This window comes from Nyctereutes procyonoides, unplaced genomic scaffold (genome assembly GCF_905146905.1).
Source record: "Nyctereutes procyonoides isolate TBG_1078 unplaced genomic scaffold, NYPRO_anot_genome, whole genome shotgun sequence".
Classification (NCBI taxonomy): Eukaryota; Metazoa; Chordata; class Mammalia; order Carnivora; family Canidae; genus Nyctereutes; species Nyctereutes procyonoides.
In genome coordinates, this window is record NW_026575044.1 from 49,947,446 (window position 1) to 49,974,988 (window position 27,543).

General features: G+C 42.8%; 1 protein-coding gene across 2 annotated transcripts in view; it reads right to left on the reverse strand.

Annotated features, from left to right (window-relative positions):
* The window catches only part of PIEZO2 (piezo type mechanosensitive ion channel component 2), a 447,149-nt gene extending 421,115 nt beyond the window's left edge, over window positions 1-26,034 (reverse strand). For both annotated transcript variants that reach the window (XM_055324440.1, XM_055324441.1), the window contains exon 1: window positions 25,562-26,034. In XM_055324440.1, coding sequence (XP_055180415.1) covers window positions 25,562-25,625 — 64 coding nt within the window. In that variant the 5' untranslated portion in view covers window positions 25,626-26,034. The remainder of the gene's footprint in view (window positions 1-25,561) is intronic.
* Window positions 26,035-27,543: the final 1,509 nt, after the last annotated feature.

Below are 27,543 nucleotides of genomic sequence, written 5' to 3' on the forward strand. Positions count from 1 at the left end.
CTGTTGTAACCACAAGGAAAGAAAGAAACTTCAAAGCCAGGATTAAGCAGTTCTATGCCATAAAAAGAGACTCTAGCCCAAGACCAGACAGCCTTCTAGCCCTGGCTGACAGTAATTCTGGATCCTCTTTTCGAGCAGCGCCAATATTTCTGAAGTTTTTAGATGTCTATGCCAGCACTGGCTTTTCTTCAGTTTGATTGCATGAAGTGACTATGCATGTCCAACCTAAAGGGATTACAAGTTCCTTCAAGGGAACTACACATAGAGTAGTTCACGTCTGCTACTGCACAGACTTCCAGTGCAATTCTGGCACACAACTTTAGAGGAAAGATACAGCCTACCAGAAGATGGACAAGTAAGAAGTCACAATGGTTTTATGCATGGACAGTTGTCCTCACCCCAAATCAAAGAATGTGAAATTCTAGTTACTTCTCCAAATATGTTGGCTTCAGTGTCTATTTTCCCCTGGATCTGCCTTACAGGAAGAACAGCTGGGCAGCCGAGCCCTGTCAACCTCACGGGCAGCCAAGAGGCCCCACCACTTCATTTCTGCCTATGCCCACCAAAGGCCTATGGAAAGGTAACCCACATGTAAAACTCCACACTTGAGATTTGATTCTTCGGTGTAAAGTCTTTGTCCCCTGCTCTAAATATTCCCCAAAGTATTGACATATTCTTTTCAGTCACAGTTCTGCTTATTACATCATTTTCTGAAAGTGAATCTTGATGGTGAGCGATGGCCTGTTCTCCTTGGCCTTTGATCCATTCTAGGATTCATTTCCCTGAATTGCACTGGACTGGACTGTGAGCTCCCAGCTGGCAAGTACTGTGACTTTTCATATTCATATCCCCCTACCCTTATTCAGTGCTATTATTTGCATACCAGGAATTCCTTTTCCTACCCTTGGTTGAGTTTCTTGTTCACCTCTCACCATCATTCAAAACATTAAGTGGGCATAATCAAGTGGACACCATTAGCAATTTTCCATTCTGAATAGTACAGCGAATCTAGGCTATCTAAAGTTTAAGGAGAATCTTAAAGGTAGGAACCATGCCTTATACATTTCCTTGTATTCATAGAGTCCAGCCATATTGGTTGACTATTGAATGAATCAATGAAAGATGAACATCATAATTGTTTTTATTAAATGGTTACTATAGGGCAGCCCCGATGGCGCAGCAGTTTAGCGCCGCCTGCTGCCCAGGGTGTGATCCTGGAGACCTGGGATCCAATCCCACATCGGGCTCCCTGAATGGAGCCTGCTTCTCCCTCTGCCTGTGTCTCTGCCTCTCTCTGTGTGTGTCTCTATGAATAATAAAATAAAAAATCTTAAAAAAAAGAGTTTGAAAAATATATAAAAAATAAAAATAAAAAATAAATCAGTGGTTACTATATGCCAGATCCTTCGTTAATAACACTTTAAGTGCATTATTGTTTTAATTTTCCAGTTACTGTGTGAAATAGTATTATTGTCTCCATTTTACAGATGAGGAAACTGAGACACAAGTGAATAAACAAATGAACATGATGATACCATGCCACTATCTTTGTATAAACATTAATGTAATGTATTGAATTGTATGCTCACTGTAGGCAAGACCCTCTTCAAGAGGCTGAAATCAAATCAGAGTGGTGAGAGACATATAAAGCATATCTTAGAGATACTGCAGTTTGGTTCCAGGCCACTGCAATAAATTGAGTCAACTGAATTTCCTGGTTTCCCAGTGTATATAAAAGTTATGTTTATACTATACTGTACTCTATTAAGTGTACGATACCATTATGTCTTAAAAAGCAACACTTATACCTTAATTAAAAAATACTTTACTGCCAAAAAAAATGCTAACCATCATAAGAGCTTTCAGCAGATCATAATATTTTTGTTGATGGAAGGTCTTGCTTTGATGTTGATGGATTTTGACTGTCGATCAGGGTGGCCACATCAATTGACTCTCCCTTTCATAAACAATATCTCTGCAGCATGAAATGCTATTTGATAGCATTTTACTCAGAGTAGAACTTCTTTCAGAATTGGGGCCAATCCTCTCAGACCCTGCTGCTGTTTTATCAACTAAGTTCACAGAATATTCCAACTTATTTGTTGTCATTTTAATAATCTTCACCAGAAGTAGATTCCATCTCAAGAAACCACTTTCTTCACCATTCATAATAAGCAGCTCTGCATCCATCCAGGTTTTATCATGAGACTGCAGAAATTCAGTTATGACTCCAGACTCCACTTCTAATTCTAGTTCTACTGCTGTTTCCACCACATTTGTAGTTATTTCCTTCCTGGAAGTCCTGAACTCTTCAAGGTCATCCATGAGGATTGGAATCAACTTCCTCCAAACTTTTGTTTGTTGATAGTTTGACCTCTTCCCATGAATCGTGAATGTTCTTAATGGCATTTAGAATGGTGAATCCTTTCCAGAAGGTTTCCCATTTATTTTGCCTAGATGTAGCAGATCATTCACTATGTATGGTAGATACAGCCTCACAAAAATGTATTTCCTAAATAAGGCTTGAAAGTCAAAATTACTCCATGATCCATGGTTTGCAGAATGGATTTTGTGTTTATAGGCATGAAAACATTAATCTTGTACATCTCCATCAGAGCTCTTGGGTGACCAGGTGCATTGTCAGTGAGCAGTAATATGTTGAATCTTTTTTCTAAGCAGTAGGTCTCAACATTGGGCTTAAAATATCCAGTAAACCATGTTATAAACAGATGTGCTGTCATCTAGGTTTTGTTGTTCCACTTTCAGAACACAGGCAGCGTAGATTTAGCATAATTCTTAAGGATCCTAGGATTTTCACAATGGTAAATGAGTTCTGGCTTCGGTTTAAAATCACCAGGTGCATTAGCAATGAACAGTAGAGTCAGCCTATCCATTGAAGCTTTGAGGCGGGCACTGACTTCTCTTCTCTAGCTATGAAAAGTCTTAGATGGCATCTTCTTCCAAGATAAAGATATTTTGTCCATATTGAAAGGTGTTTAGTGTAGCCACCCTCTTGAACTATCTCAGCTAGACCTTCTGGATCACTTGCTGCAGCTTCTACATCAGCACTTGCTTCTTCATCTTGCATATTTATGTTAGGAAGTCTCTTTCCTTAAACCTCACAAAGCACCCTGTGGCAGCTTCCAGCTTTTCTCCTACAGCTTCCTCACCTCTGCCTCTCTCAGCCTTCACAGAATTCAAGAGAGTCAGAGCTTAACTCTGGATTAGACTTTGGCTCAAGGGAATGCTGTGGCTGGTTTGTCTTCTATCCAGACTACTAAAACTTTCTCCATCTCAGCAATAAGTCTGTTTTGCTTTCTTATCATCAGTGTGTTCACTCGAGTAGTATTTGGTATTTCTTTAAGAATTTTTCCTTTGTGGGGTACCTGGGTGGCTCAGTCAGTTAAATGCCTGGTTTCGGCACAGGTCGTGATCCCAGGGTCCTGGGACTGAGCCGCACAATGGACTCCTTGTGCAGCAAGGGAGTCTGCTTCTTCCTCTCCCTCTGCCACTGCTCATATGAGCTCTCTCTGTCTCTCTCACTCACTCTGTCTCTCAAATAAATATATAAAATCTTTTAAAAAAAGAATTTGTCCTTTGTATTCACCAGTTGGCTAAGTGTTTGACCCAGAGAAGCCTAGCTTTTGGCCTAACTCAACTTTTGACATGCCTTTCTCACTAAGTTTAATTATTCCTAGCTTTTGATTTAAAGTAAGTGATATGCAACGCTTCCTTTCACTTGAACACTTAGATGCCCCTGCAGGGTTGTTAACTGGCCTAATGTCAATATTGTTGTGTCTCAGGGAGTAGGGTATGCCCAAGGAGAGGGAGAGAGACAGGGAGCACTCAGTTTCTGGAGCAGTCAGAGCATATACAACATTTATTGATTAAGTTATGTCCTTATATGTGCACAGTTCATGGCGCTCCAAAACAATTACAATGGTAACACCAAAGAGCATATCACAGATCACTGTAATAAATATACCACTAATGAAAAAGTTTTAGATATTGTGAGAATTACCAAAATGTGACACAGAGACACAAAGTGAGCAAATGCTGTTGGAAAAAATGGTTCCGATGGATTTGCTCGATGCAGGTTTACAGCCTATAAATCTGTAAAAAAAAAAAAAAAAAAAAAAAAAAAGCACAATAAAGGGAAGAGCAATTAAAGGAGGTATGCCTAGAATCACAAAGAAGCTCACTAACATGAAAGGAATGGGAGAGTAATCAGCACTGTGGAGCCCCTTACAGCAATGTGGCACAGCAGTGCCTGAAGCCCCGGGGTTCCAGAGGGTGTGGGAAGATGTCCCTAAGAAGTGACATTCACACTGAGGCCCTAGTGGAAGCTGCTCCATAAAGCAAACAGCAAAGGTAAAGACCTTAGAGTAAAAGTAGCTGCATCTGAGTTTTGCAAATAATTCCAGTGTGGTCAGACGGTGCAGGAACCATGGGCTTCACAGGCCAACTTGGGGATTCAGTATTTGTTTGTTTGTTTTAAAGATTTTATTTATTTATTCATGGGAGACGCATCAAGAGAGGCAAAGACACAGGCAGAGGGAGAAACAGGGCTCCTGTGGGGAGCCCGATGCGGGACTCCATCCCAGGACTCAGGGATCACACCCTGAGCCAAAGGCAGATAGATCCTCAACCACTGAGCCACCCAGGCATTCCCAGTGTTTGTTTTTTTTTTAAGTGCAATGAGAAATGCTCCAGGTCTTAGAGCAGAGGGATGACATTTGACTACCTGACTTAAATGTAAAAGATCACCATGACTAGCATGTGGAGAAGGGACAGGACAGAGGCAGATGACGCAGAGAGACCTTCAGGGGGCCACCACAGTGTTCTGTCCAGAGATGACAGCAGGGAGGCTGAAAGAAGTGGTCCAGCTTATTTTAACCCCTTACTGCTCTTTCACTCTGGTGCTGCTAGGCCTGGAGATGTTGACAGCCTGCCTATTCGCAGGTATTCTACAACAGCTGGAGCATCTAGTTTCTCAAATGGTTTCTCTCCCTTTGACCACTTTGCTTTTAAAATAAGCCATGGTACAAACATAAGTCAGCAATTATATATAAGAAAAGTACAATCACGTTTATTCCATCCTATAGTAGGTTTGACAGGGACCACCAGTCAGGGTTGGCTTCATGCCCACACCTAAAAGGAAAGTGGAGGTCTTCTGAAAGCCCCCCTCCCCCATCCCAGAAAAAAACTCCTTCATTGATCCACCAGTTAGTCCAAAGTTCCTACAGAATTTCCCAATATGTGCTCCCCAGAGCACCGGGGCCAAGGGAAACAAATAGACGTTCTGTGGTCAAATAGATTTGGGAAACTGCATGTTATACAAAATTCTTAGAAATTCATAATTTGCATAAGATACTAAATTCTGAACGTATCATCATAAAGATCATTTACATTTTATTTAGCCTTGTGTTTCTGAAAAATATCTAATTATGAAACTGTTATTACCTCACTATCATAAAATGCTAGATTAAGATATTGAACGTTTATGTAAAATGGAAATATTTCCTGACAGGAATTACATCATAAAATTCAAAGAGCCCCATGGGGAAGAAAGAGCAGAAGATGATTTACTATCATTCTCTCTGAGGCCCAACGTCACCCCTGAAATGGCTAGGGTAGCATTTTTCACTCTCTGTGAACAACTGAGTCACAGTTGTTCACAGTTGTTGTTCTGTGATAGACAACCTAACTCTGTATTCTACTCACTGAGTTCAAGACCAGACTTGGCCAGGATCACAAAGTGAAAGTGTGACAGTACAATATCAAGAATCCAGCTGGTCTACAAAACCCATGGAAACACACTGTCATGGGCACCTTCCCCCTGCAGTTAAATCCTAGCTCATGCCTTCAGAAATAGTTGGGAAGCACAACAGACCTGTAATCTTTGGAATCTTTGTTTTACTTTATTTTTTATTTTTTTTCCCTTTGTTTTACTTTAATATAAAGTCATAGCTCTGTGACTTGAGAAAAATCACTGAGACTATCTATCTTTTCACCTATACAGTAAGATTTAATGCCTACTTTGAAGAGTTTTAAGAATGAATAAGGATTGATGTATGCAAAATACCTGGGATCTAGGTTTCTCTTTTAGCTCATTTGTTTCTTTTGCATTCCTCATAGTCACATGCAAAAAAATTACTAAATTTTATTAAAAGATTGAATAAATCAATCAACTATTCCAAGTAATTTTTCATATTTCAGGTATTTCAAGTATTCCATGTCAAAGACATATAATAATCCTAGATATTTTATATATTGAGGTTTAAAATATGCCAGGCACTTCTAAGTTTTATCCTCTGAACAACTCTATGAGACAAGTCCTATAATAATTTCCATTTTATGCATGGGAAAACTGAGGTGCAGACAGTACAGTAGCTTGCCCTATGTCACACAGATCCCTTGTTGTAGAGGTGCGATCAGACCAGTGTGGGCGGCTCCATACCAGATGTTCAGCTACCAACAATCTGGTGACTATTTAACTCTGTGTAGTGACTTTCTGTGGCATACTATGAGCTTGACAGTAAGGTGGAAAAATTAGACAAATGAAGTAGAATGTTAGAAGCACTTTATTTTTTAAGTAGAATCAAGGCCTGCCTTGATTTGACCCACTCTAGAATGGGTCAAATTAATGGCTGTGACCATATGACAATATGTAAGTTTTTGCAAAGGTGTTTAAATTCCCCAACTGTGTCAATTAATTGCAATAAGTAAGGCATCAGTTCTGAGTTAACAAATTATTGTTTTCCACACTGACAAAATATCCAAAGCTTGACTTCATTATTTGCTCATTCCTTTCCCACAAAGGGAAGGAAACTGGCTAACACCTAGTAAGTGTCACCTATACAAATGTTAATGAACAGATTCGGAACTCTGCAGTTAGTGAGTCTTTCCATTTATTTTTAAATTTTTATTTTCGTCCAGTTAACATAAAGTGTTGTATTAGTTTCAGGTGTACAATATAGTGATTCAACACTGCCGTAAGTCACTGGGTGCTCATCACAACATGTGCACTCCTTGATCCCCCTCCTCACTGGTAACCATCAGTGTGTTCTCTCTAATTAAGAGTATGTTTCTTGATTTGCCTCTTTCTCTCTCTTTTATTTTATTCCCTTTGCTTGTTTGTTCTGTTTCTTAAATTCCATACATGAGTGAAATTGTACAGTATTTGTCTTTCTCTGACTTATTTCAGTTAGCGTTATACTCTCTAGTTTCATCCATTTCATTGCAAATGGCAAGATTTCATTCTTTTTATCAGTAATATTCCATTGTGTGTGTGTGTATCTTCTTCATTGATTTCTATCATAACTAATACTGCTATATACATGGGGTGCACATATATCCTTTGAATAGTCTTCTTGTATTCTTTGGGTAAATACCCAGTGTGATTGTAGTTCTATTTTTAAGTTTTTGAGGAGCCTCCATACTGTTTTCCAGAGTGGCTGCACCAGTTTGCATTCCCACCAACAGTGCAAGAGGGTTCCTTTTTCTTCACATCCTCATCAATACCTGTTGTTTCTTTTGTTGTTGATTTTAGCCACTCTGACAGGTGTGTTTTCACTGATTTTAATACATCACAGATCTGTGGGAAGGCTTATGACCCCTAAACATCTCTTCCTGGAAATTAACGGGTTCCTACATTTGTAGTCTGCCTGTAAGCTCTACCCTGGAATTCCCAATAAGGTTGTATAAGATACCCAGTAAAAAATGCAAATGTAGCTTCAAACTTCAGGTCAACTATGTTAAAATTTCATGAAACTCAGTCTGACTATATTGGGAGCTAAGCTGAAATAGCACAGCCCACTGCCCTCAGGTACTAGAAATCTATGTGACACATACTGAAAATGTCTTCTCTGCAGGAGTTTTGATGTTATTAAAATTCTTGACACCTTCATGGCATTTAAAATATCCCCAGAAAAAAGCACCTGGGTGGCTCAGTCAGTTAAGGATCTGACTCTTGATTTCAGCTCAGGTCATGATATCCAGCTCCTCATCAGGCTCCAACCTCCCAGGGGAGTCTGCTTGAGATTCTTTCTCTCCCTCTGCCCATCCTGCTCCCTGCCCCATCATGCATACCAGCCCACGCCTTCTCTCTCTCCCAAATAAATAAATAAATCTTTTAAAAAAATATACCCCCAGAACATAAGATTAAATAATTTAATTTAAATAATAAGATAAGATTAAATCATTTAATTTAAATAATTTATGGAAAAATATTAGCTCTCCTTAATGTCTTTCACTTATTACAAAAATGATTAATTTTTATATTATAGATAAGCACAGAGAATCACATTTGTATTCTGTCTTTGAAGTTTTCTCTCTTATTTTTTAATTTTTTTTTTAAGATTTTATTTATTTGTTCATGAGAGACACAGAGAGAAAGAGGCAGAGACACAGGCAGAGGGAAAAGCAGGCTCCATGCAGGGAGCCCAATATGGGACTTGATCCCAGATCCCAGATCCCAGGATCACGCCCTGAGCCAAAGGCAGACACTCAACCACTGAGCCACTCAGGCATCCCTTTTTTCTCTTCTTTAAATTGTGCAAAACATGATAGTCTTTGATACCATTTTGGAAGTCTCAATATTGGGCTCACCTAATAACTATCATAAAATCATTCATTCTTAAATGATTCTTGAAAAATGTTTAAATCAGAAAACTATAATTTTTAAATCATCCAACTGAATAAGCCATCCTTAAAGGAATCCCTTAAAAAATACTCTTGGAAGATTAATTTGACACCTAACATACTCTATTTGAAGCAGGCTCTAAAGGCAAAAGAAATTATCCAACTCCACTCAGATCTTTGTAAAATTACCTGATATAACTTAAACCTCAAATCTGAAACATGTTACCTCAATTTGATATCCTAAAAATTACAATTAGGGAAAATTAAGATATCCAAAACTTAAAATATAAGACATTTTACACCTATTAAGTTCAGTGTCCGAACTAATAATAAAAAAAAAAAAACAAGAAATAAACTCAGGTATCAGATACATGGCCCTGATACTTTACAGGACTTGAAAGTTAAGTTTTATTTACCATATATTGTATCACCACTGCCTTCACATAGCAAGCCTGCGACATGTCACTATTGGATAACTTTCATCAATGTCGACCTCCATTTAAGACGGATCCACCCCAGTTCCAACCCTTTGCACATTTTACCAAAGAATTATAACTGAATTGCTTGCACCATGAGCTCCACAGAACTCACTTTACCACCATGTTGGAAGCAGACCTTGTCTTCTGTTCTCCTCACCAGTCACTGAATTCCCAGCCTCAGAACTGCCCTCTTTTTGGTAACAGCTTTTTGCCTACTTGATATCTGGTGCCCCTGGGAAGCAAATACATGCAGCCAATAACACTTTCCCTTGATGCCTGACCAATCCACAGGGTTCTGAACCAGAGAAGCTAAGGCCATGATATTCAGGGTCCAGTGTTCAGAAGACACGTGGGTAAGGAGAGACCCAGGCACATGGAAGAGAGAGGAAGAGAAAAAACAGAACATTCAGTTAGCCCTTCATTTGTTAGCACAATGCTAGGCGCTTGACTTACATCCTTTCATTCACTCCTTACTAGTATTTTTGCGATACATGGGATGTCTGCCATTTTTTAGGCTGGAGACTGAGGAGAGACTGAGGCTCAGAGAAGTTATACAACTTCAGCTTGTCTTCATTTTATCACTAATGAGGAGTTGAGCAAACGTTTGAATCCTTGTCTGATTAACTCCAGGTTCTTCCCTCACCCGTCACCCTTCTGGAAAAGTCCTGGAAGCCCTTGGAGGAAGGGAGAGGGAAGAGAAGGTAAGGAATTAGTTATTCCTGAAGGCAGGCAGGCGGGCTCAGTGGGAAGCTGGGAGCTTGTTTGGACATGTTCCATTTTTGCCTCGGACAGCTCTAAGTTGGAAACCCTGTAACTCTGAGAGTCTATAAACTGTAGAACTTTACCTAATGATAGATAGCCATACTTTGTATTTATGTAGCCACATGTCAGACCCATTGCTATGGCTTTAGAGAAAAATGTTGAGAGCAAAAGAAAACATGTTTGTCCTGGACTCACGGAAGGAAGAATATCAAGAAGACAAGAGCTTGGTGCTCAGCTCTCATGTTCATGAAGCAACTGCAATTTCATTAGTTTTGCTAGAAACACACACACAGGAATGAGTGTATCCATGACAAAGACCTTTCATGAGCACCTAACAGCTTGCTGCCAGCAGGGAAATAGGAACCCTGGGACCGAGCGGCCTCCCGCCATAGGCAGTGGGGGGCACACAGCCATTGGTAAGGACTTCAGTCTGGGGTCCGCACTGAACTACCACACACACCACGGATGATCTGTAAACCTCTCTTATATTAATCCCTCTGTGCTGTTTAATGTTTAAGAAGAAAGAAGAAAATAGGTGACCAAAAAAACATATATATATTTTCTTACACTTCCGTTGAGAATTGAGCTGAAGCACCAATAATTGATCTAGGAATAGATGGGTGGGAAGGTCTAAATGGTAATAGTTAGAGAACTTTAAAAATAAGATTTTAAAAAATTGTCAAACTCCTCTTGGGCATTTGCCAAAAAAAGAAACCTAGAAAGCAATAAAATCAAAAGTGATACAGAGAGATGAATCAGCAAAAAAACAAACAAACAAACAAAAAACAGCCATCAGTTTTCTTTGACATTAAACAAAAGCCAATGCTATTTTAAGATAGGAAAAACCGGGTACTTTATGAAAATCTTGGATTACTGTATTATTTGAGTGCATTCTGGGAAATGTATAATGGGAGAAAAAATGGTCCAAATCAGAAGATAATAAAAAATAATGAAAGAAGCAGAGTCATCAAGGACTATTAAAATCACATTTTAAATATATTCTTTTCAAGAAAATGAATTATATGCATATTCAAATTTATGAAATATGATTATAGTGTGGCTCATAATTGGAAAAATATTCTAAATGGAGTTTGACTAGCACTGTTCCCTTTCTGGTAGACCAGCACTACATTTATTATTTTTCTTGACTTTAAAAACCTTCTATTTTAAAATTATTTTGGGCTTACAAAAGAGTTGCTAAATTAACTCAGAAAGTTCCCATGATGACTTCACCCAGCTTCCCAATATCCTGCATAACCTTAGTATAATTCTCAAATTGAGAAAATAAGTGTGGAACAATACTCTTAAGTAAGCTGTCAATTTCATCGGGTTTTACCGATTTACCACTAATACACTTCTTCCGTTCTGGGGAGCCAATCCAGGATGTCACAATGCATTTAGTTTCTTGTCTTCTTTTTCTCTTCCAATCTGTGAAAGTTCCTTAGTCTCTCCTGTCTTTCGTGATTGTGATGTTTTTGTATAGCCAGCACTACATTTAAAATGGACTTTCTGGGGGGATCCCTGGGTGGCTCAGCTGTTTAGCACCTGCCTTTGGCCTACGGCGTGATCCTGGGGTGTCAGGATCGAGTCCCACATCGGGCTCCCTGCATGGGGCCTGCTTCTCCCTCTGCCTGTGTCTCTGCCTCTCTCTCTCTCTCTCTCTCTCTCTCTGTTTCTCCTGAATAAATAAATAAATAAATAAATAAATAAATAAATAAATAAGATCTTTTTAAAAAAAAGGACTTTCTGGGACTAGATCTAAGATACAAATCTGAGTATTGGAACGGATAACGGATCAGTGTCACAAGGGTAAGATAATTCTGGAGATTTGTGCCCTTCTAGGTAGTAACTTTGGGTAGTAACCCTTATTCTAAAAATAAATGCTCAAAATATTTTGATATCCAATTTAACAAATGCCTTTGGGGCCTCTACAGCATCCCTTTTAATTAACCTCTATGGTGGGAAACTGTTGCATATCCAGAGTGGTTTTAAGGTCTGAAAATAGCCCAAGGTGTGCATGAGATGGAGGTTGCTGAGAAATGCCAGCATGGGTCAGAATATAGTATAACCATGTGGCAATGCAACAGCAAGAATGAGGACACTTTGAAAATTGTTGCTAAAGAAGTTTGTTGTTGTTAATGATAAATTCCAGGGAGCTGGAGGTTTCTGGAAAATACTGGCTCCCCAGAAACAAACTCCATTTTATGACTCTCCCTCTTCCCATAGCCTTGTAACCTGACCTATAACTGTCTCTCCTGCCTGAAGATGACCCACCAGAGGCTGACTGCTACAGCAATTCTGTCTGGCATGGGGGTGTCAAGCCTGGGTCCATTAGGAATGCTTCACTGCTTATCAGCTGTGTGACTTCAGGCCCCAAGGCCAACAAGAATCAGGATTCCTCTGGTCAGGCTAATTTAAAAGATTTTTATTTTTATTTTAAGGATTTCATTTCTTTTTTCACAAGAAATACAGAGGGAGGGAGAGAGAGAGGCTGAAACACAGGCAGGTGGAGAAACAGGCTCCAAGCAGGGAGCCCGACGTGGGACTCCATCACAGGTCCCCAGGATCACACCCTGAGCTGAAGGTGGTGCTAAACAGCTGAGCCACCTGGGCTGCCCTTAAAAGATTTTTAAAACCTGAAGATTGGGATCCCTGGGTGGCACAGCGGTTTGGCGCCTGCCTTTGGCCCAGGGCGCGATCTGGAGACTCCGGATCGAATCCCACGTCGGGCTCCCGGTGCATGGAGCCTGCCTCTCCCTCTGCCTATGTCTCTGCCTCTCTCTCTCTCTGTGTGTGTGTGTGTGTGACTATCATAAAATAAATAAAAAATTAAAAAAAAATAAAACCTGAAGATTAAAAAGATGGAAAGAGAAGAAGGAAGAGGGTAAGAGGCTTTGAAGTGCAGGAAGCTCACACACAACAGTATCCCTGCAGCTCAGAGACAGCCCTGCAGGTACAGGAGAGCTACTCCCACCTCCGCCCCGGCCTTGGACTCTTATCTACACACACCTGCAGTTTTTGTGCTCCTCCCATGTCCTTGTCAGGATAACAGAATGGTCCAACTAAAGTCTCGTAAGGTCTTTCAACGTCACTGACATGCTACATTTTGTGATAAATTCAATATTGTGCTCAAAATAAATCTTTTCCTCATTCAAATGTTCTATATATCATCCTAGGTCTCTACAGTTTCATTTAGCTTCAATTACTAACTCTACATGTTTTGGTTTTCTTTAAGGCATGTCTGACCTTTATAAACGACGGGTGGTAAAATTCATTTAGTTCCACAAAGCCACACACAGCCAGTGACAGACCAGCTTTGACCACACATTTTGTTCTTTATTATCATCACCGATAATCATCCGTGTGTGATTCTGTGTTGGGAGCAGATGACAGAGAGTCACTGAAATGTTAGGATTACAAAACCTACACTATCCTTCATACCAACTGTTGTGAAAAACCCTCAAATACCTAACTTGATATGAAATTATTTTCCTTTTCTTTCCTAACAGTTCTTTGAGGTCAAGTGTGAAATGATTTATGTATGACGGTTATTAAGAGTCCAGAACAATTTAGATATAAAAATTCTGGTGTGTTGGTTAAAAAGCAATGCTTTACAAGTCATATCTTTTAGTATTGAAAAAAATATGGGCAGAAATATTACTGTGAAGACCATGAAAATATTTCTCAGGCTTGAGCACCTCATATTTTAGATGATGTAATTGAGGAGTAGGGAGTTTCTGTGACTTGGCAAAGTCACATAGCTCATTATTAATAGGGTTGAGACTTATTCGTTAGACTTTCAGACCAGAGCCCTTTGCAAAATACTCGCAGAGTAGATTCTCCAGCAAAAGCACATATGTCTGTGGTGATACCAAAGCAGAATGCTGCTAGCAGGCAAGTGTAGTCTGGGGAATTCAAAAGGAGCAAAGAAATGGCAGAAGCAGGAACCACTCAATGCTGCACAGATTTATAATTCATTTCCATGGAAGTATGGTTCAAAATTGCCATCTTGTTAAGGATCTCCACTGTTCCTCCTTCCTGCACCTGTGGCCAAAACTGCTAACCTAGCGGGTTTGACCACAACAGAAAACAAATCGATTTGTGTGGTTCCAGGAGAGCTGAAAACATTTTAAAAAATCATATGCACTTCAAGGAGGATGCTCCGGTCAAGCTTTACCACTGTCAAATGCACTTTGCCTTCTCTATTCACTGCAAAGTAAATAAAATTTATCCATCACTATGTTGATAAAAGTCACATATTGAAAGTCCCAGAGAATGTAAATTAGACTATTATGAATTTTATATTGGAAGACATAAAAATCAAGAGCTATAAGATGCTAGACCTAACTGAATTTTCCCACTTCTGAGATATTCAAGAAGAAAATATTTAGCTCATGAATTTCTTAATTAATTGGCAAATATTTTTTCAGTATTCACTGGATGTTACAGCCCTTGCTAGACAGCTAAAGTATAATGATTGGATACAATTTTGCAATAAAAAAAACTTCTAGAACTTCTAAAATTTCTAATATATATAATTTTATTATTATTATTTATAATTTATATATATATAAATACCTACTATGTGTTAAGCGGTGAGAGCTAAGGAAATGAAGGATTACACAGAGTCTCTGAACTCGCAGATACATAGAATGGAAGACAGCAATCATACAACTAAGTACAAAACTCTGTGATAAAATGAACCTAGTGCCAGGTGAACACAAAGGGAACACTTCATTCTGCCTGGGAAAAAGAATTTAAAAAAAGGGAGAAGATGTCACATTGTTTCAAAGGTAACAACAAACAATGGTGCAGAGCATTCCAGTATATATGATGGAACGGGGGTGGTGGGTGGTGGGAGTGGCAGGCATGTGATCTAGACAGTCCTCAACTTCCAACAGGTCTCATTCCAAAGCTTCTTTGGAAGTTGACTTGAACTCCAAATCAACTTCACATTGAAACCACATTGCTCCTGATGAACAGGTCCTCAAACTAGCCTTTGATTAATAGCAATGCCTAATTTCTTAGTCTGGAACTAATCATCAGACCTAAGATCTATTGAGTGTTTACTGTGTCAGGCACTGCATCAAGTCTTGCAATCTAAGCCTTGCAATAATGCTCTGAGCTAGGTACTATTTTTTTTAAAGATTTTATTTATTTATTCATGAGAGACACACAGAAAGAGAGAGAGAGAGAGAGAGAGAGAGGCAGAGACACAGGCAGAGGGAGAGAAGCAGGCTCCATGCAGGGAGCCCGATGTGGGATTCGATCCCAGGACTCCAGGATCACACTCTGGGCTGAAGGCGGCGCTAAACCGCTGAGCCACCCGGGCTGCCCTGAGCTAGGCACTATTATAATCAACTCATTTTACAGAGGAAATAACTGAAGAACAGAGAGATTAAACAACTTGATTAAGGTCATTCACATAGCTACTATGACAAGCCAAGGTCTATATCTAAACAGCTAGACTTTAGAGCTGGGGGCTTAATCAAAATAATCTCCCCTTGAATGTCAGAAACCATATAATACAAACAAGAGGAAGAAGAGGGAAGGATTTTTATGTTCTGTTTCCTGTATATAGGGCTAGCCCTAGGACCCTAGGAAAGATGTGATGCTTTTGGCATTGGAATACTTCCTGGTAAGCCCCTAAATGCCCTGTGATATTATGGCTCAAAAAAAAATCCCTAGTATCTAGACCATACCTATATCTAACATTTAGCAACTGTGTCTCCTTATTCAGTTCCGATGTCCATTCCATTTCCATTCCATGAAAAAAGGAAAATAAGCTATTTGAACTAACTTATATTAACATGTGGATGACAAATAGTAATCTTATCTTTCCACAAATATTTACTCTTTAAATGAAGATACTTATTACTCAAAGAAACAAGGTGAGGAAGGTGAAATGGAAGTGTAGTTGGCCGCATAAAAGGACCTTGTCTGCTATTCTAAGTTAAGACTACTTAGGGCTTTTCTCAGCATCAATTACATTCCAGTCTTCACTAGTCAAATCAGGCAAACTGTTGTTGCCATTCCACCTGCAATACAGTGCTTAGCTACCAGCCCAGAAAGTTTGCATTCTTGTCCTGGTAGCAAGTAGATCCTTTTTTTTCTAGTTAATAGATGGTTCTTTTGGGCACTTCAAAGCAAAGACATTTCTGTTCTTCCCAAGTCTTCCATTCAAAGTTCTGAGTCTATAAACTGGCTCAAGCTTGGGAATTGATGGAGGGGCTATGACTCTGGGTTGATGATTCAAGTCAGACTTTGGTTCATTTGTCCTACAACTCTTCCATGTATATCGACCAAGTCAGAATTTAGTAGATTGCTTATCTATTTCACTTCTAGGACACTATGGAACAAGCCAAAGGCCAAGTTCTCTTCAGGTCAGACTACTTTGATCACTGCTTTGACTCCACTGACCATTACAGTAACTATACCCACCTTGGCTTTGGAAATTAAGTGGGCCATTTGATGCCTGGGACCCAAATATCTCCATCGTATCTAAGGATTCCCAGTCAGTGGTAGCAGTGTCATCTGTAATTTTTGGCCTACAGAGAAAAACAAGCACAGAGTTCTTCAAGAATTTTGAAAGTCTCCTCACAAATTATTTCTCATTTGTGGAGAAACATGTGTCCTCTAGACCAAGGTGCATGAGTTGTTCTTGCATGATAAATTGACTCTATCATTCCAATCTCTCTAAGCTTTTGGATCTCTTCCTCTATAGTGTACCAAGACAGGTCTGGCATTACAACTCAGTGTAGGTCACCCTTTTCTCCATGTTCCAGCCAACCAACCAACCGGGCAAACAAGCAGAGCCCTTTCTAACCCCTAGAGTAACAACAATAAATTCAGAGTTTTTTCTTAGTGGTTTCATATCAATAAATTTGGCCAATCAAACCTTATGTTTCTTCTTTATGTTATCCTATACCCTTAACACCCATTCCAACATATATTCCTCAAATTTCTGTCTATATAAATTGGAAAACTCAGTTCTTTTGGATTTTCATGGGTCACACTTTGTACTTCACCTTTAGGAGCCTGCTGGAACCTGAGTCTAGTTATAGGTCTGGAAACAAAGTGGAGATGGCAGTTAGACAAATTAGCAGTGTCTGCAAGGTACGTTAAATTACCTTCATCTATAGGAAGCATAGACTGGTATTTGTATGCCGATATTCATTTTTCTCTTTCTCTATCACTACAACAGAACCATCTTCCCCTCATTTTTAGCTGAGCTCATTACCAGCCAAACTAAAAATATTTTCCAGATTTCCTTGAAGTTAGGTAGGTATATAATATTACTAAACTCAAGCTAATGGGAAGTGAATAGAAGTGAGTCATTCAACTTTCAGATTGTGTCCTTACAGGGTAAGGAAGAAGTGTTCCTTCTGAGTTTACTTCTTCTATCCCTCAGCTTGATGTAAACATGGGAACAGGCTACCTTGAACCAGAGGGATGAGTGAAACACTTGTAAGATAGCACAGCAACAGTAGCTTCACCAGGTAACATCATGGAGCATAGTTAACGTACCAGCATAGTTAATGTAGGTGATCCACCTACATCTTGACTGTCATGTGAGAGATATAAAGTTTATTTTATCTAAGCCTCATTAGCCTAAGAAACAGAAAGGTCTTGTGAAGAATAGAATTGTCTTTGCTTGAAACTGGCCGAAAGGGTCAACTATCGACTGGAGAAAAGAATCCACTTGCTCCCAGGAGAAGAATACAGACTACTTGGGCTGATAACCAAGCACTGTATGGAAGGTGAAATGGCAATAGTGGTTTGTCTGATTTGACTGGAGTGAGACTGGAATTAATTGATGCTGACAAAAGCCCCAAGTTCTGCTGAATTGATTCTGGAGAGCTTTGAGCAGGGGAAGTCACACCTGGAAAGGATGGAAAAGGTCAAGAGGCCAAGATGGAGGTTTGAGGTTCTCTAACACTAATAGGACACACAAATGTGAACCCAAGATAATCCTGTTGTCTGGGATGAAAGAGCAAAGACAAATCTAGAGGAACATCTCTGAACAAGATATTTGATTTATTAAAAACAAAAACAGAAACAAAAACCACCTGCACCTGAGGGTCAGTGCCACCAACAGTATCACTGTAAATGTACAGATCAAGGAGAGGAGGGAAGTCTTGCACTAAGCTCACAAGAGATGGCTGCAGAGGGAAGATAAGAAGCTTGGTGTTGACCAAACCAATTCTCAAGGCAAGGAGGAGGAGGGGAGTCAGGTGAAGAGTTCAGAGTTGGAAAAATTATTTAAAGAAGGATCCATCTGAGTTTGGGTGATAGAATAAATAACTCCTTAAGTGATTGATTAATGTATTAACAATGAAATTTTAAAAAAAAAGAAATAAAGAAATTGATTTCATTTCCAATAGCATCAAAAACAATAAAATAGTTAGGAAGAAATTTAACAATAAAATACTAAAGAGATGAAAGATATCTATGCTGGGGCACCTGGATGGCTCAGTGGTTGAGCAGGACGTGATCCCGGGGTTCTGGGATCAAGTCCCGCATCAGGCTTCCTGCAGGAAGCCTGCTTCTCTCTCTACCTATGTCTCTGCCTCTCTATCTCTCATGAATAAATACATAAGATCTTAAAAAAAAGAAAGATATCTATGCTGAAAACAAGATATTGATGAAAGAAATTGAAGGCAACACAAATAAATGGAATAGTATCCCACAGTAATAGTTTGGAAGAATTAATATTGTTAAGATGTAAATACCACCAAAAGCCATCTATAGACTCAATGCAATCCTTATCAAGATTTCAATGGCATTTCTTATAGAAGCAGATAAAACACCCCTGAAGTTCATATGGAACCACAAAAGGCCCTGAATGGCCAGAAAAAATCCTGAGAAAAAAGAACAAAGCAGGAGGCATCACGATTCTTGATTTCAAGTTATAAGCTATCGTCATCAAAATAACATGGTATTGGCATAAAAACAGACAGACAAATGGAACAGAATTGAGAGCCCAGATAGAAACCCAAAATTACACAGTCAACTAATATTTGACAAGGGAGCCAAACTAATCAAGCTACATCAAACTAAAAAGCTTCTACACAGAAAAACAACAACAACAACAAAAAGTGAAATGACAATCTATGCAATGGGAAAAATATTTGCAAACCATCTATCTAATAAGGGGTTAATATACAAAACATATTTAAAAAACTCCTACCACTCAATAGCAAAAAAACAAATTTACATATACACACGCAATGAAATATTATTCAGCCATTAAAAATGAGGAAATCCTATCATTTGCAACAACATGAATGGACCTCGAAGGCATCATCGAAGTGAAATAAGTCAGACAGAGAAACACAAAACAAACACTGTATGTATCATTTCACTTATATGTGGAATCTAAAAAAAAAAAGCAGGGAGTGGAATAGGGAAGGGGATTGAGGAAGTTGGTCAAAATATAAAACTTTCCAGTTATAGGATACACAAGTACCAGGGATGTAATGGACAGCATGATGACTATAGCTAACCCTGCTGTGTGAGATACAGCAAAGGTGTTAAGAGAAGAAATACTAAGAGTTCCCATCACAAGAATTTCTTCTCCTTTATCCTTTGCTTCTTTCTATTCTTCTTACGATATCCATATGAGAAAATGAATGTCACCTACGGTGGGTGGTCACTTCACAATATATGTAAGTCAAGCCTTCATGCTGCACACCTTTCATTTACACAGGGATGTATGTCAGTTATTTCTCAATAAAACTGGAAAATAAAAATAAAAGGAGTAAAGTCTTAGCAACATCTTCATCTCCAGATGACTGGTGAAATTGCAACAGAAAATGAGAACTAACCACACGGATAGATACAGAAGATCCATTGTTTTTTATAAATGTATCTAAAATTTGAAATTCACATACCAAAAAAATTAAATATGTCCATCCATGATATCCTAGTTGAATGTGGGATTGTGTCTACAAATACAGCAAATAAGATAATTCAAAAGTGGCAGTCAGAAACTTCGCCTTCCTGTATGATAAAATGAAGCAAACAAAAAAATATATATTCTGCAGGAAGCTTGAAATGCATTTAATTACCATTATATATATAGTTTTTAAAAAATTCTACCAATAAATAGAAGAGATGCAAAAGTTTTAGGTAATCACTATTAAATTTTTAAAAGTATTTAGCTAAGTGCTCCACGCCCATTAGATAATTTGGGGGTAGGTCACAATTATGAAGTAGTCAAAAATGTCTGGCGTGTTCTCTCCACAGATTCTGAGTATGTATCTTTCTTGATCCTGCCATGTCCTGATGGTCTGAAAGGCCAAACGAAGGATCTGGTAAATGTGATAAGCCTCATAAATGCTTATCTCTTACAGCCAAAAACTTTAAAAATGTTTTCCAAAACAGCTTTGTGTTTAGCCTCGATTCAATGATAGATTTGTTTTATTTTGTACACCTGATTCCATGTCCTCAAAACAACTGTTTAAATCTACACATTTCACAAAATTTAATGCTTTATTAAAGCAATCACCATATTGCTCTTAATCGATTGCTCTTAAATATCCAGGTATGCCTATGCTAAGTTCTGAATATTTATGGGAAAAGTTATAATATCATATACTGGTATATGAATTTCAACTTCATATACAATTATAGTAGCAAAGGAACTAAAGGAAAAATGCCTGTGTAAAATAGATAAACAAAATAATATTCGATATAGACTATGAAAATGGTGGTAGAGTGTAAGAAAGTCAAAAGTAAGCACTGTTGGCATAGTTCTAGGGAGACCATATTATTTAACCAGAGGAATGCAATTGTGCATATGTAGAATATTGAGCAAAACCGGTGTGGAAAATCCTGATAATTAAAAATTCTTCCACAACACACACATACCCAATTTCAATTGCATAACTTGGCTGTAGGAAGGTACAGAGGTGCTTTCATGTGAATCCCACCTACACATATCAGTATCCTTATGACCCATGTCACTACCTGTTAGTCTTAATTTCTGTTACAACTTTCCTCAAGCATCCTTGCTCTTCTGTTCATCTACATATATGCACTAATACCTTCCATTTTGAGTACCTGCAGAGTGTCAAGCATCATACAAGGTGCGCAGTGCATACTATCTTACAACTGCCCAAGGAAGGAGGCAGTAATAACTCCCTTTTACAGAAAGAAAAGAGAAACAAGCAAAAACAATTCTATGATCACATAGTAAAGGGCAGAGCCAGGATGTGAATGGAGATCTCTGAAACTGCCAAGTCACATATTTTTCCTGAAGGTGAGGTCCAAAGCAGCCTGCTTATCATTGATTATGAACAAGCATTTATTGCTTGTAAAGTAACACACCCACTGCCAAACCTACAGGCTGGACACACAGTTCCAGCTTCCACAGCCCATGCAACAAAATGGTCGTATCCATCTGTGTTTACAAAATATTTTATTTTAGAGTTTAACTATATATGTCTTATTCTTTCCACTATTACTTTTCTATTTTCTGAAAGTGATAAATAGTATTGACCTAAATGAGACTGGGAAGGTGTAATAGAAAAGAAAGTAACTTCAAACACTGTTAACGCATCCTTCAACAGCTGAAATTTCCTTCCCCTGAGAGCTACAGACAGCAGGGGCAAGGGAAGGAGACCTCCAATCAGGCATCATCTATAATTCTTGGGGTGTATATAAGTGTGATTTCAAAATGCCACATGCTACATAGGGAGAAACACATTATGCTGTAAAGAAAAAATATATTAGGTAGACACACCCATACATAATTCAAAAACAACTCCATGGTTTTGCTTTTTTATCCAGTATTTCTAAAAGGAATTTCAGAAATTCTTCCAGGATTTGCACAATTACCCATGTGTGATTTCTTTTCTCAGAGCATTAGTTGGTTGTTGATTCCTTTTGTGTTTCATAGTCTCCTATTCTGCTCTGTTCTTTTCTAAGCTCTAGTCACTTCATTTAGGGTAAGCATAAGGCAGTGATGCCACTGTGGCTCTGCCCCTCCTGGACCAATCTGTTCTGTCCAAGTCAGCTCCCCTCCTCTGCCCTGAAAATGGTCAAGTTGGCTCTTTAGGCAGAACATTAGGAAACTCCAAGCAGCACTGGGCAAAATGGAATGAATGGGTCAAGTGCATATGAATTAAAATGTACAAATCCAGTTCTGACCCAGGAATAGACTCAAATCATAGTCTTAAAGATGGTGGGGGGGCAGTACAATCATGTTAAAAGAAAACAAGTGCAAAAACATTTGTAAAGTACTCAACAATGATCAGACATTTTATGATTATTAGAGATTTCATAATATCATGGAAAGCTTTGTCTTTTTTTTCCCCCATGTATTATTTATATAGATAAAAAAATCGAAATGGCTACCCAAGTAATCAAAAATAGTTAGGGAGATCTTTTCAGTTTCTACTGAGGTGGGAAAATCTGTCACTGGATATTCATTTTGGATGATAAACAAACATTATAGTTTTTATTTTGCTTTTAATGCTTAAGAGCTACATAACTCCTGCATAAAAGAGGCCTGAGTTCACTTCTCACTTCTCTGTAAACTTCTTTCAGCAGGAAAAAAGAAAAAGCTTCAGTGTCAGTTTAAACACAATGGCAGCTAATTTTCACATCTATCATTAAGTGAAAAGGCTAGAGCGTATCTGCGCAGAAAAATTTCAACACCAATATTAGAGAAATGTTTTGTTTTGTTTTTAAATACACAAGCTTCTGCAAAGGCCTGGCTTTGAAGGTTGCCTTGCCCAGATATAAAAATAGATGGCTAAAATGTAAAAATCGATTCTAATGGCAAACAGATCACTGCACTCTCCGTGACCAGGATATTAGGGAGACCTGAATATTTGATTTAGTAGCACCTTGGGAGTGGGCAGACCTGAAAACCCTCCAATAACCTTGAAAATATCCACTTCTTGTTGAGACTTGAACCCCCAAACCAGGTGACACCTACCCAGTCCCTTTTTGTCACTACAAGTACAATGATTAGAAGGCATCTAGCCCTTGGTAAGTGGTTGTCTTTCCTAAGCGGCAGCCAGCAAGTGAGGGGGTCCTCAGAGTATCAGCACCCCGTCTTCCAGGAGCTCTTGCAGGCAGGGCACGAGGTCCGAGGTCCTTGGGCTGCACCTTCCCTTAGGTTCAGGGTCGGGGAGGAAAGAGACTGGGGCCTCCACCGCGGCCACTCCCCACACACACACTCGCACGCACCCGCGCGCGCACACACAGGTTAGCCTCCCTTCTGCTAGACCAGAAGATGCGTGGAAATCCAGAAGCGCGCGCTGGGAAGGGCAGGCGGCCTAGGCTCACCCGGGCGACAGGGCTTTCCCGGGAGCCAGGGAGCGCGGGGAGGGGCGGGCGGGGGCTAGCCTCTGAGTCCCTGCAAGCGGCTGTCCTTCCAGAAAGGTCCCCTCCGCGAGCGAGCCACTGCGCGGAGCCTACCTACGGAGCCCAGCGCCCAGGAACAAGCCAGAGGGCGGGGGTCAGGGCCCGGGCCTTGCGGGGACCCCTCGGCGGGCAGCGCTCCCCGCTCCGCCCCGCACCCCGGGGAGCCTCGGCGCAGCGCCCTTGTCGCCGGCTGGCGCCTCGCCTCGGGCCGCGGGACCTGGGAGTGCGGCGCGCTCCTCTCCTCCGCAGGACAGAGCTCAAGGAGTCCTCCTGATGGGCTTTGCGGTGTAGACCGCCAGGGATTAGACGGAATGGCACAGCCACGGAGCGTCCCGGGCTGCCGGGAGCCGGGTTCTGCAAGGGCCGACGCTCAGGGAGGGGTGGGTGACCAGGCAAACGGCGGGCAAACCCTGCTGCCAGGACATTCAGCCCGGAGTGGACCGCGCTGGCAGCAGGTCACCACCTGCCCGACTCTTCCAAGAGTCAATAATGGTCAGCTGCTACCCGGAGGGGAGGCTGCAGAGGGAAAGGCTGGGGGCGCGGGGTGAGGATGGTAAGGAGGGAAAAGGACCGGGGCATCAAGAGGAAGAGAGTGCCTTCGGACCCTCGCCACTCCCCAGGCCCCCGCCTGCCCTGTCTGCAGGGACCATCACAGATCAGCCCTCAGACTGAAAGCCCCTTGTTAACTCAGGCACTGGCTTCCACCGGGCAAACAGCAACCGTGCCAGGCACGGTGCCAGGTGCTTCGGATCCCCAGATGATCCCCAGACCATATGTATATATGTAAGGCAGCAGTACCCCGGGTTTATTTCTCCCCCATGGCTCTCTCCAAGCCTTTTCCATTTTGAAACGGAAGCAAACTGGCAGAGAGAGAGAGGTCCACATAGACTTCCTGGGTGCTGCGCTCCTCACCTCCATGAGTGGTTGTTAAGGCTGAAGATCCCTGCAACATAGTCCTGCCTAGAAACTCAAATGGCAGAGAAAGACCAGCACGTGCCACCGTACCCCTCCGGCTGCCCCCAAGACCTTCATGTCTTCCCCACAGACTATTGTCACTCTGAAAGCCTTCTCGTGTTTTCCGAGGAAGTGTCTGACACCCCAATACTAGACTACAAAGACGTCCCAAGTAGCTGGGATTTAAAACACTCAGGAAACACTCTAGATGCCGCCCCCCCCTTATACTCCCTGCACAAATAAAACACTTAGCATAGGTGTGATCTTGAGTCCTCAACCTCTAGCACACTGCAGAAAGGCGGCTTTTTTCCATGAAGCCCACGCTTTCTTTGTAAACGCAGCTGCTACTTGGCAAAAGGTATTTTGTTTTCTAGCTCTGGTTGGGGAAGCAAAAAGTAAGGCACTGTCAGTCGTTTCTAGAAGTGGGATTCAGTGTAACAGGCATCTTCTATTAGAGAAGAAACTCTCACTCCAGGCAGGCTGCCAGTCTTTAGACTTGACACCCAGTTGCTTTTAACGCCCCCGCTGGCCCTGTAGAAATAGTAAAAGCCTGTACTGGGAGTTGAAGAGGCTCCCTTCTGGCCTTCCCTTAACCCTCACTGGTCCCAGGGAGTCCCAATCCAACTCTCTAACCTTTTAAAGATCTGTGAGGGACAGGGGCTGGGGGTTGGGAGGTGGGCTGGACAGCGGAACTGGGTCTTGGTCCTCTAGGGCCCCAGCATCCAGAGCTTCTGTTGTAGGGGCTTTTGTGGAATAAAAGACAGTAAGCGACCTCAGGGCACTGTTTCCCTGTGCCTTCTAACTTCTTTTCGTTTTAGAGCGGCCAGAGTGCTTCACTGCTTCCGTCACAGCTGCTGGGATATGGAGTGGGGGCGGACCGGCCTAGGTACCCCCTGGACACACCATGTGCTGTGCGTCTGCGGACAAGGGGGCGGAGGGGACTCTGGTGCCATGCTGCATGGCACCCTGGAAGACAGTCGGCCAGCGCCTCCCGGCCAGATCTGCATCCTTTGTGCACAAGTCAACACTCTACGAAAGAAATTCCACGTGTAACTAAATTCAACACAAAGAGTCTCCAGCACATTGCGGATCCCGGCCGCCAGGACCCTGCGCCTGGGCCCTTAGCAGCGACCCCCGGGTCGTGCGCCCCGGCGCGGCAAGCGAGAGTGCCCAGCTGTGCCCCCCGCCACAGCTCGCGCCTGACTCCGCCGGCCCCGCCACCGTGGCGCGGGCTCCCCCGGCGAATCCCCGAGCACTGGAGCCCTTAACTTGGGTTTGCCCGGAAGCCTGGCCCCCTCCCCAGGCGCCCCCGCCCCAGGTAACCTTGGCGAGGGGACCACACTCACCTACTGCCAGGCAGATGGGGAGCAGCAGCCTGAAGATGAGCCCGCACACCACTTCCGAGGCCATCGCGGCGGTCCGGCGAGCGCAACCCCAGGGCAGAAGCTCGAGGGTCCCTACAACGCAGGCGCCAGGTCCATGCCCACCTAGGGCCTCGGGCGGCGGGCGGCTCGCAGCCGACCGGGCATGGCCCGAGGCAGGGCCGTCGCGCCGTCCGCCCCGAGGGCGCGCTCCCCGGGCTGTGGGCCGCCCGTCGCCTGGCTCCGGCTCGCCGCTTGCAGGTCTCTCCGCAGCGCTTCGGCGGGCGCTCGGCCGCCGCTAACCGGCTAGGGAGCCCCCTCGCCCGGCGCCGGAGCCCCCCACGGCCGGCCCATGAAGCGCGGAGTCCCCGATCCCGCGGTGGCGGCCTCTTCGGCTGGCGGCCGGGCGCGCTTCGGGAGGGTCCCGGGGCGGCGCGGCGGGGAAACGGGCCAGGAGGGCGCGCTGTCCTTTAGCCCGGGCTCCTGGGGCGTCGCTCGGGGCCGGGACGGCAGTTTTCCTCGCAGAAGCCCCTCCCGAGCCAACGCGCCTCTGCCGCCTGCCGCCTGCCGCCTGCCGCCGGGCGCCGGCCCCCTGCCCACGCAGGCTGCGGCGCGCCGCCCTCCGCCCGGGCTCCCGGAGCTGCCCGAGGTCCCGAGCCGCCCCGCGGCGGCTCCTCGAGCGGCGGCGCAGCTCAGCCCCTGCGCCCCCCGGCTTGGTGCCGGAGAGCCCCGGGTGCGAGCGGCCAGGCGCGCAGAGCCATCCCCGACTGCACCCGGCTCGCGCTGTCGGTCCGGGGGCGGCGCTGCGAGTCCCTCCCTCACGAGGAGGAATCGTGCGAGCGTGGGCAGAAATCGAGACCAAAGCACACAGCCAGGGAGGGGATCCGGCTCCAGTTCCCTCCTCCACGGCCTCAATTTAAAAAAGTAATAATAAAATGAAAACCAAACGCCGTCCGGATGCCCGCGCGCCCCCCGCCCGCCGAGGTGCAGCCTCGCCCTAGCGGCGCAGCCCCGGCTCCCCGGAGGGCGCGCGCTTCTCCACCTTCAATGAAACTTTCGAAGCCTCACGCGGGGACGGGCGTGTCCCCGGGCCAATGGGACCGCGGCTCCGGAGCCGGCGCGCGGGGAGCCCGCCCCCACCCGCGGCCCCCGCGCGCAGGAGCAGCCCGGCCTCTGCAGCCTCCCGCCCCGGCTCCGCGCCTTTTCCACCGCCGCTGGCCCCTGCAGACCCTCAGCTCGGCCCTGTCCAGTCACTCTGCATAAACAGAAGCCACACGTCCTGGCATCCTGTCCACTGGGACTGCCCCGAGCTTGCCCCAAACCCAGAGGATCGTTAGGTGCTCCAGGAAAACTGCACAGTCGTGTCACAAGAGTAGCCAGGAGCTTGAACAACTCTGCGGGACTGTCACTCAGGCCGGGTTCACAGTACAGTACGCAACTTGCGTTGATTGAGAAGAATGGACCCCAGAATCAATCCCCAATGACCCCGTCCATATTTAACTTGTGAGAAGTTTCCATGCTGAATGGGCTCTGAGAAATCCCGGGTCTTTCTGGAAATGGGTATGGGCTTTCAGATACGTGCCCGCCTAGTACAGTTTGGAGAACTCTTCTTTTCGCCTCAAATTTGTTTGCTCCTTGTTATGACTCCTGGGGAAAAGAGTACATATACCGTTTCCCTTTTCTCCTAATAACCTCCCTTTTTTCTTGTTCTCCGGGCGAGATCTAGAGAAATCTGGTACCAACAGGGAGACACCAGAGGGTCTGAGTCCTTCATTTCACCATTATCCAAGAGTTATCCAGCTCCTTGCTGGAGCACTGTTGGAATCCTCAGAATCCCGAGGCAGATGCTCTGACCTGTAGGGAGGGCCATTCAGAACTGGGGTTTCCACAAAGAGGACAGAGAGGAAGAATTTAACTTCATTCAGCACCAGCATTCTAGGCTTGAATTGGTTGATGATGGAAAATCT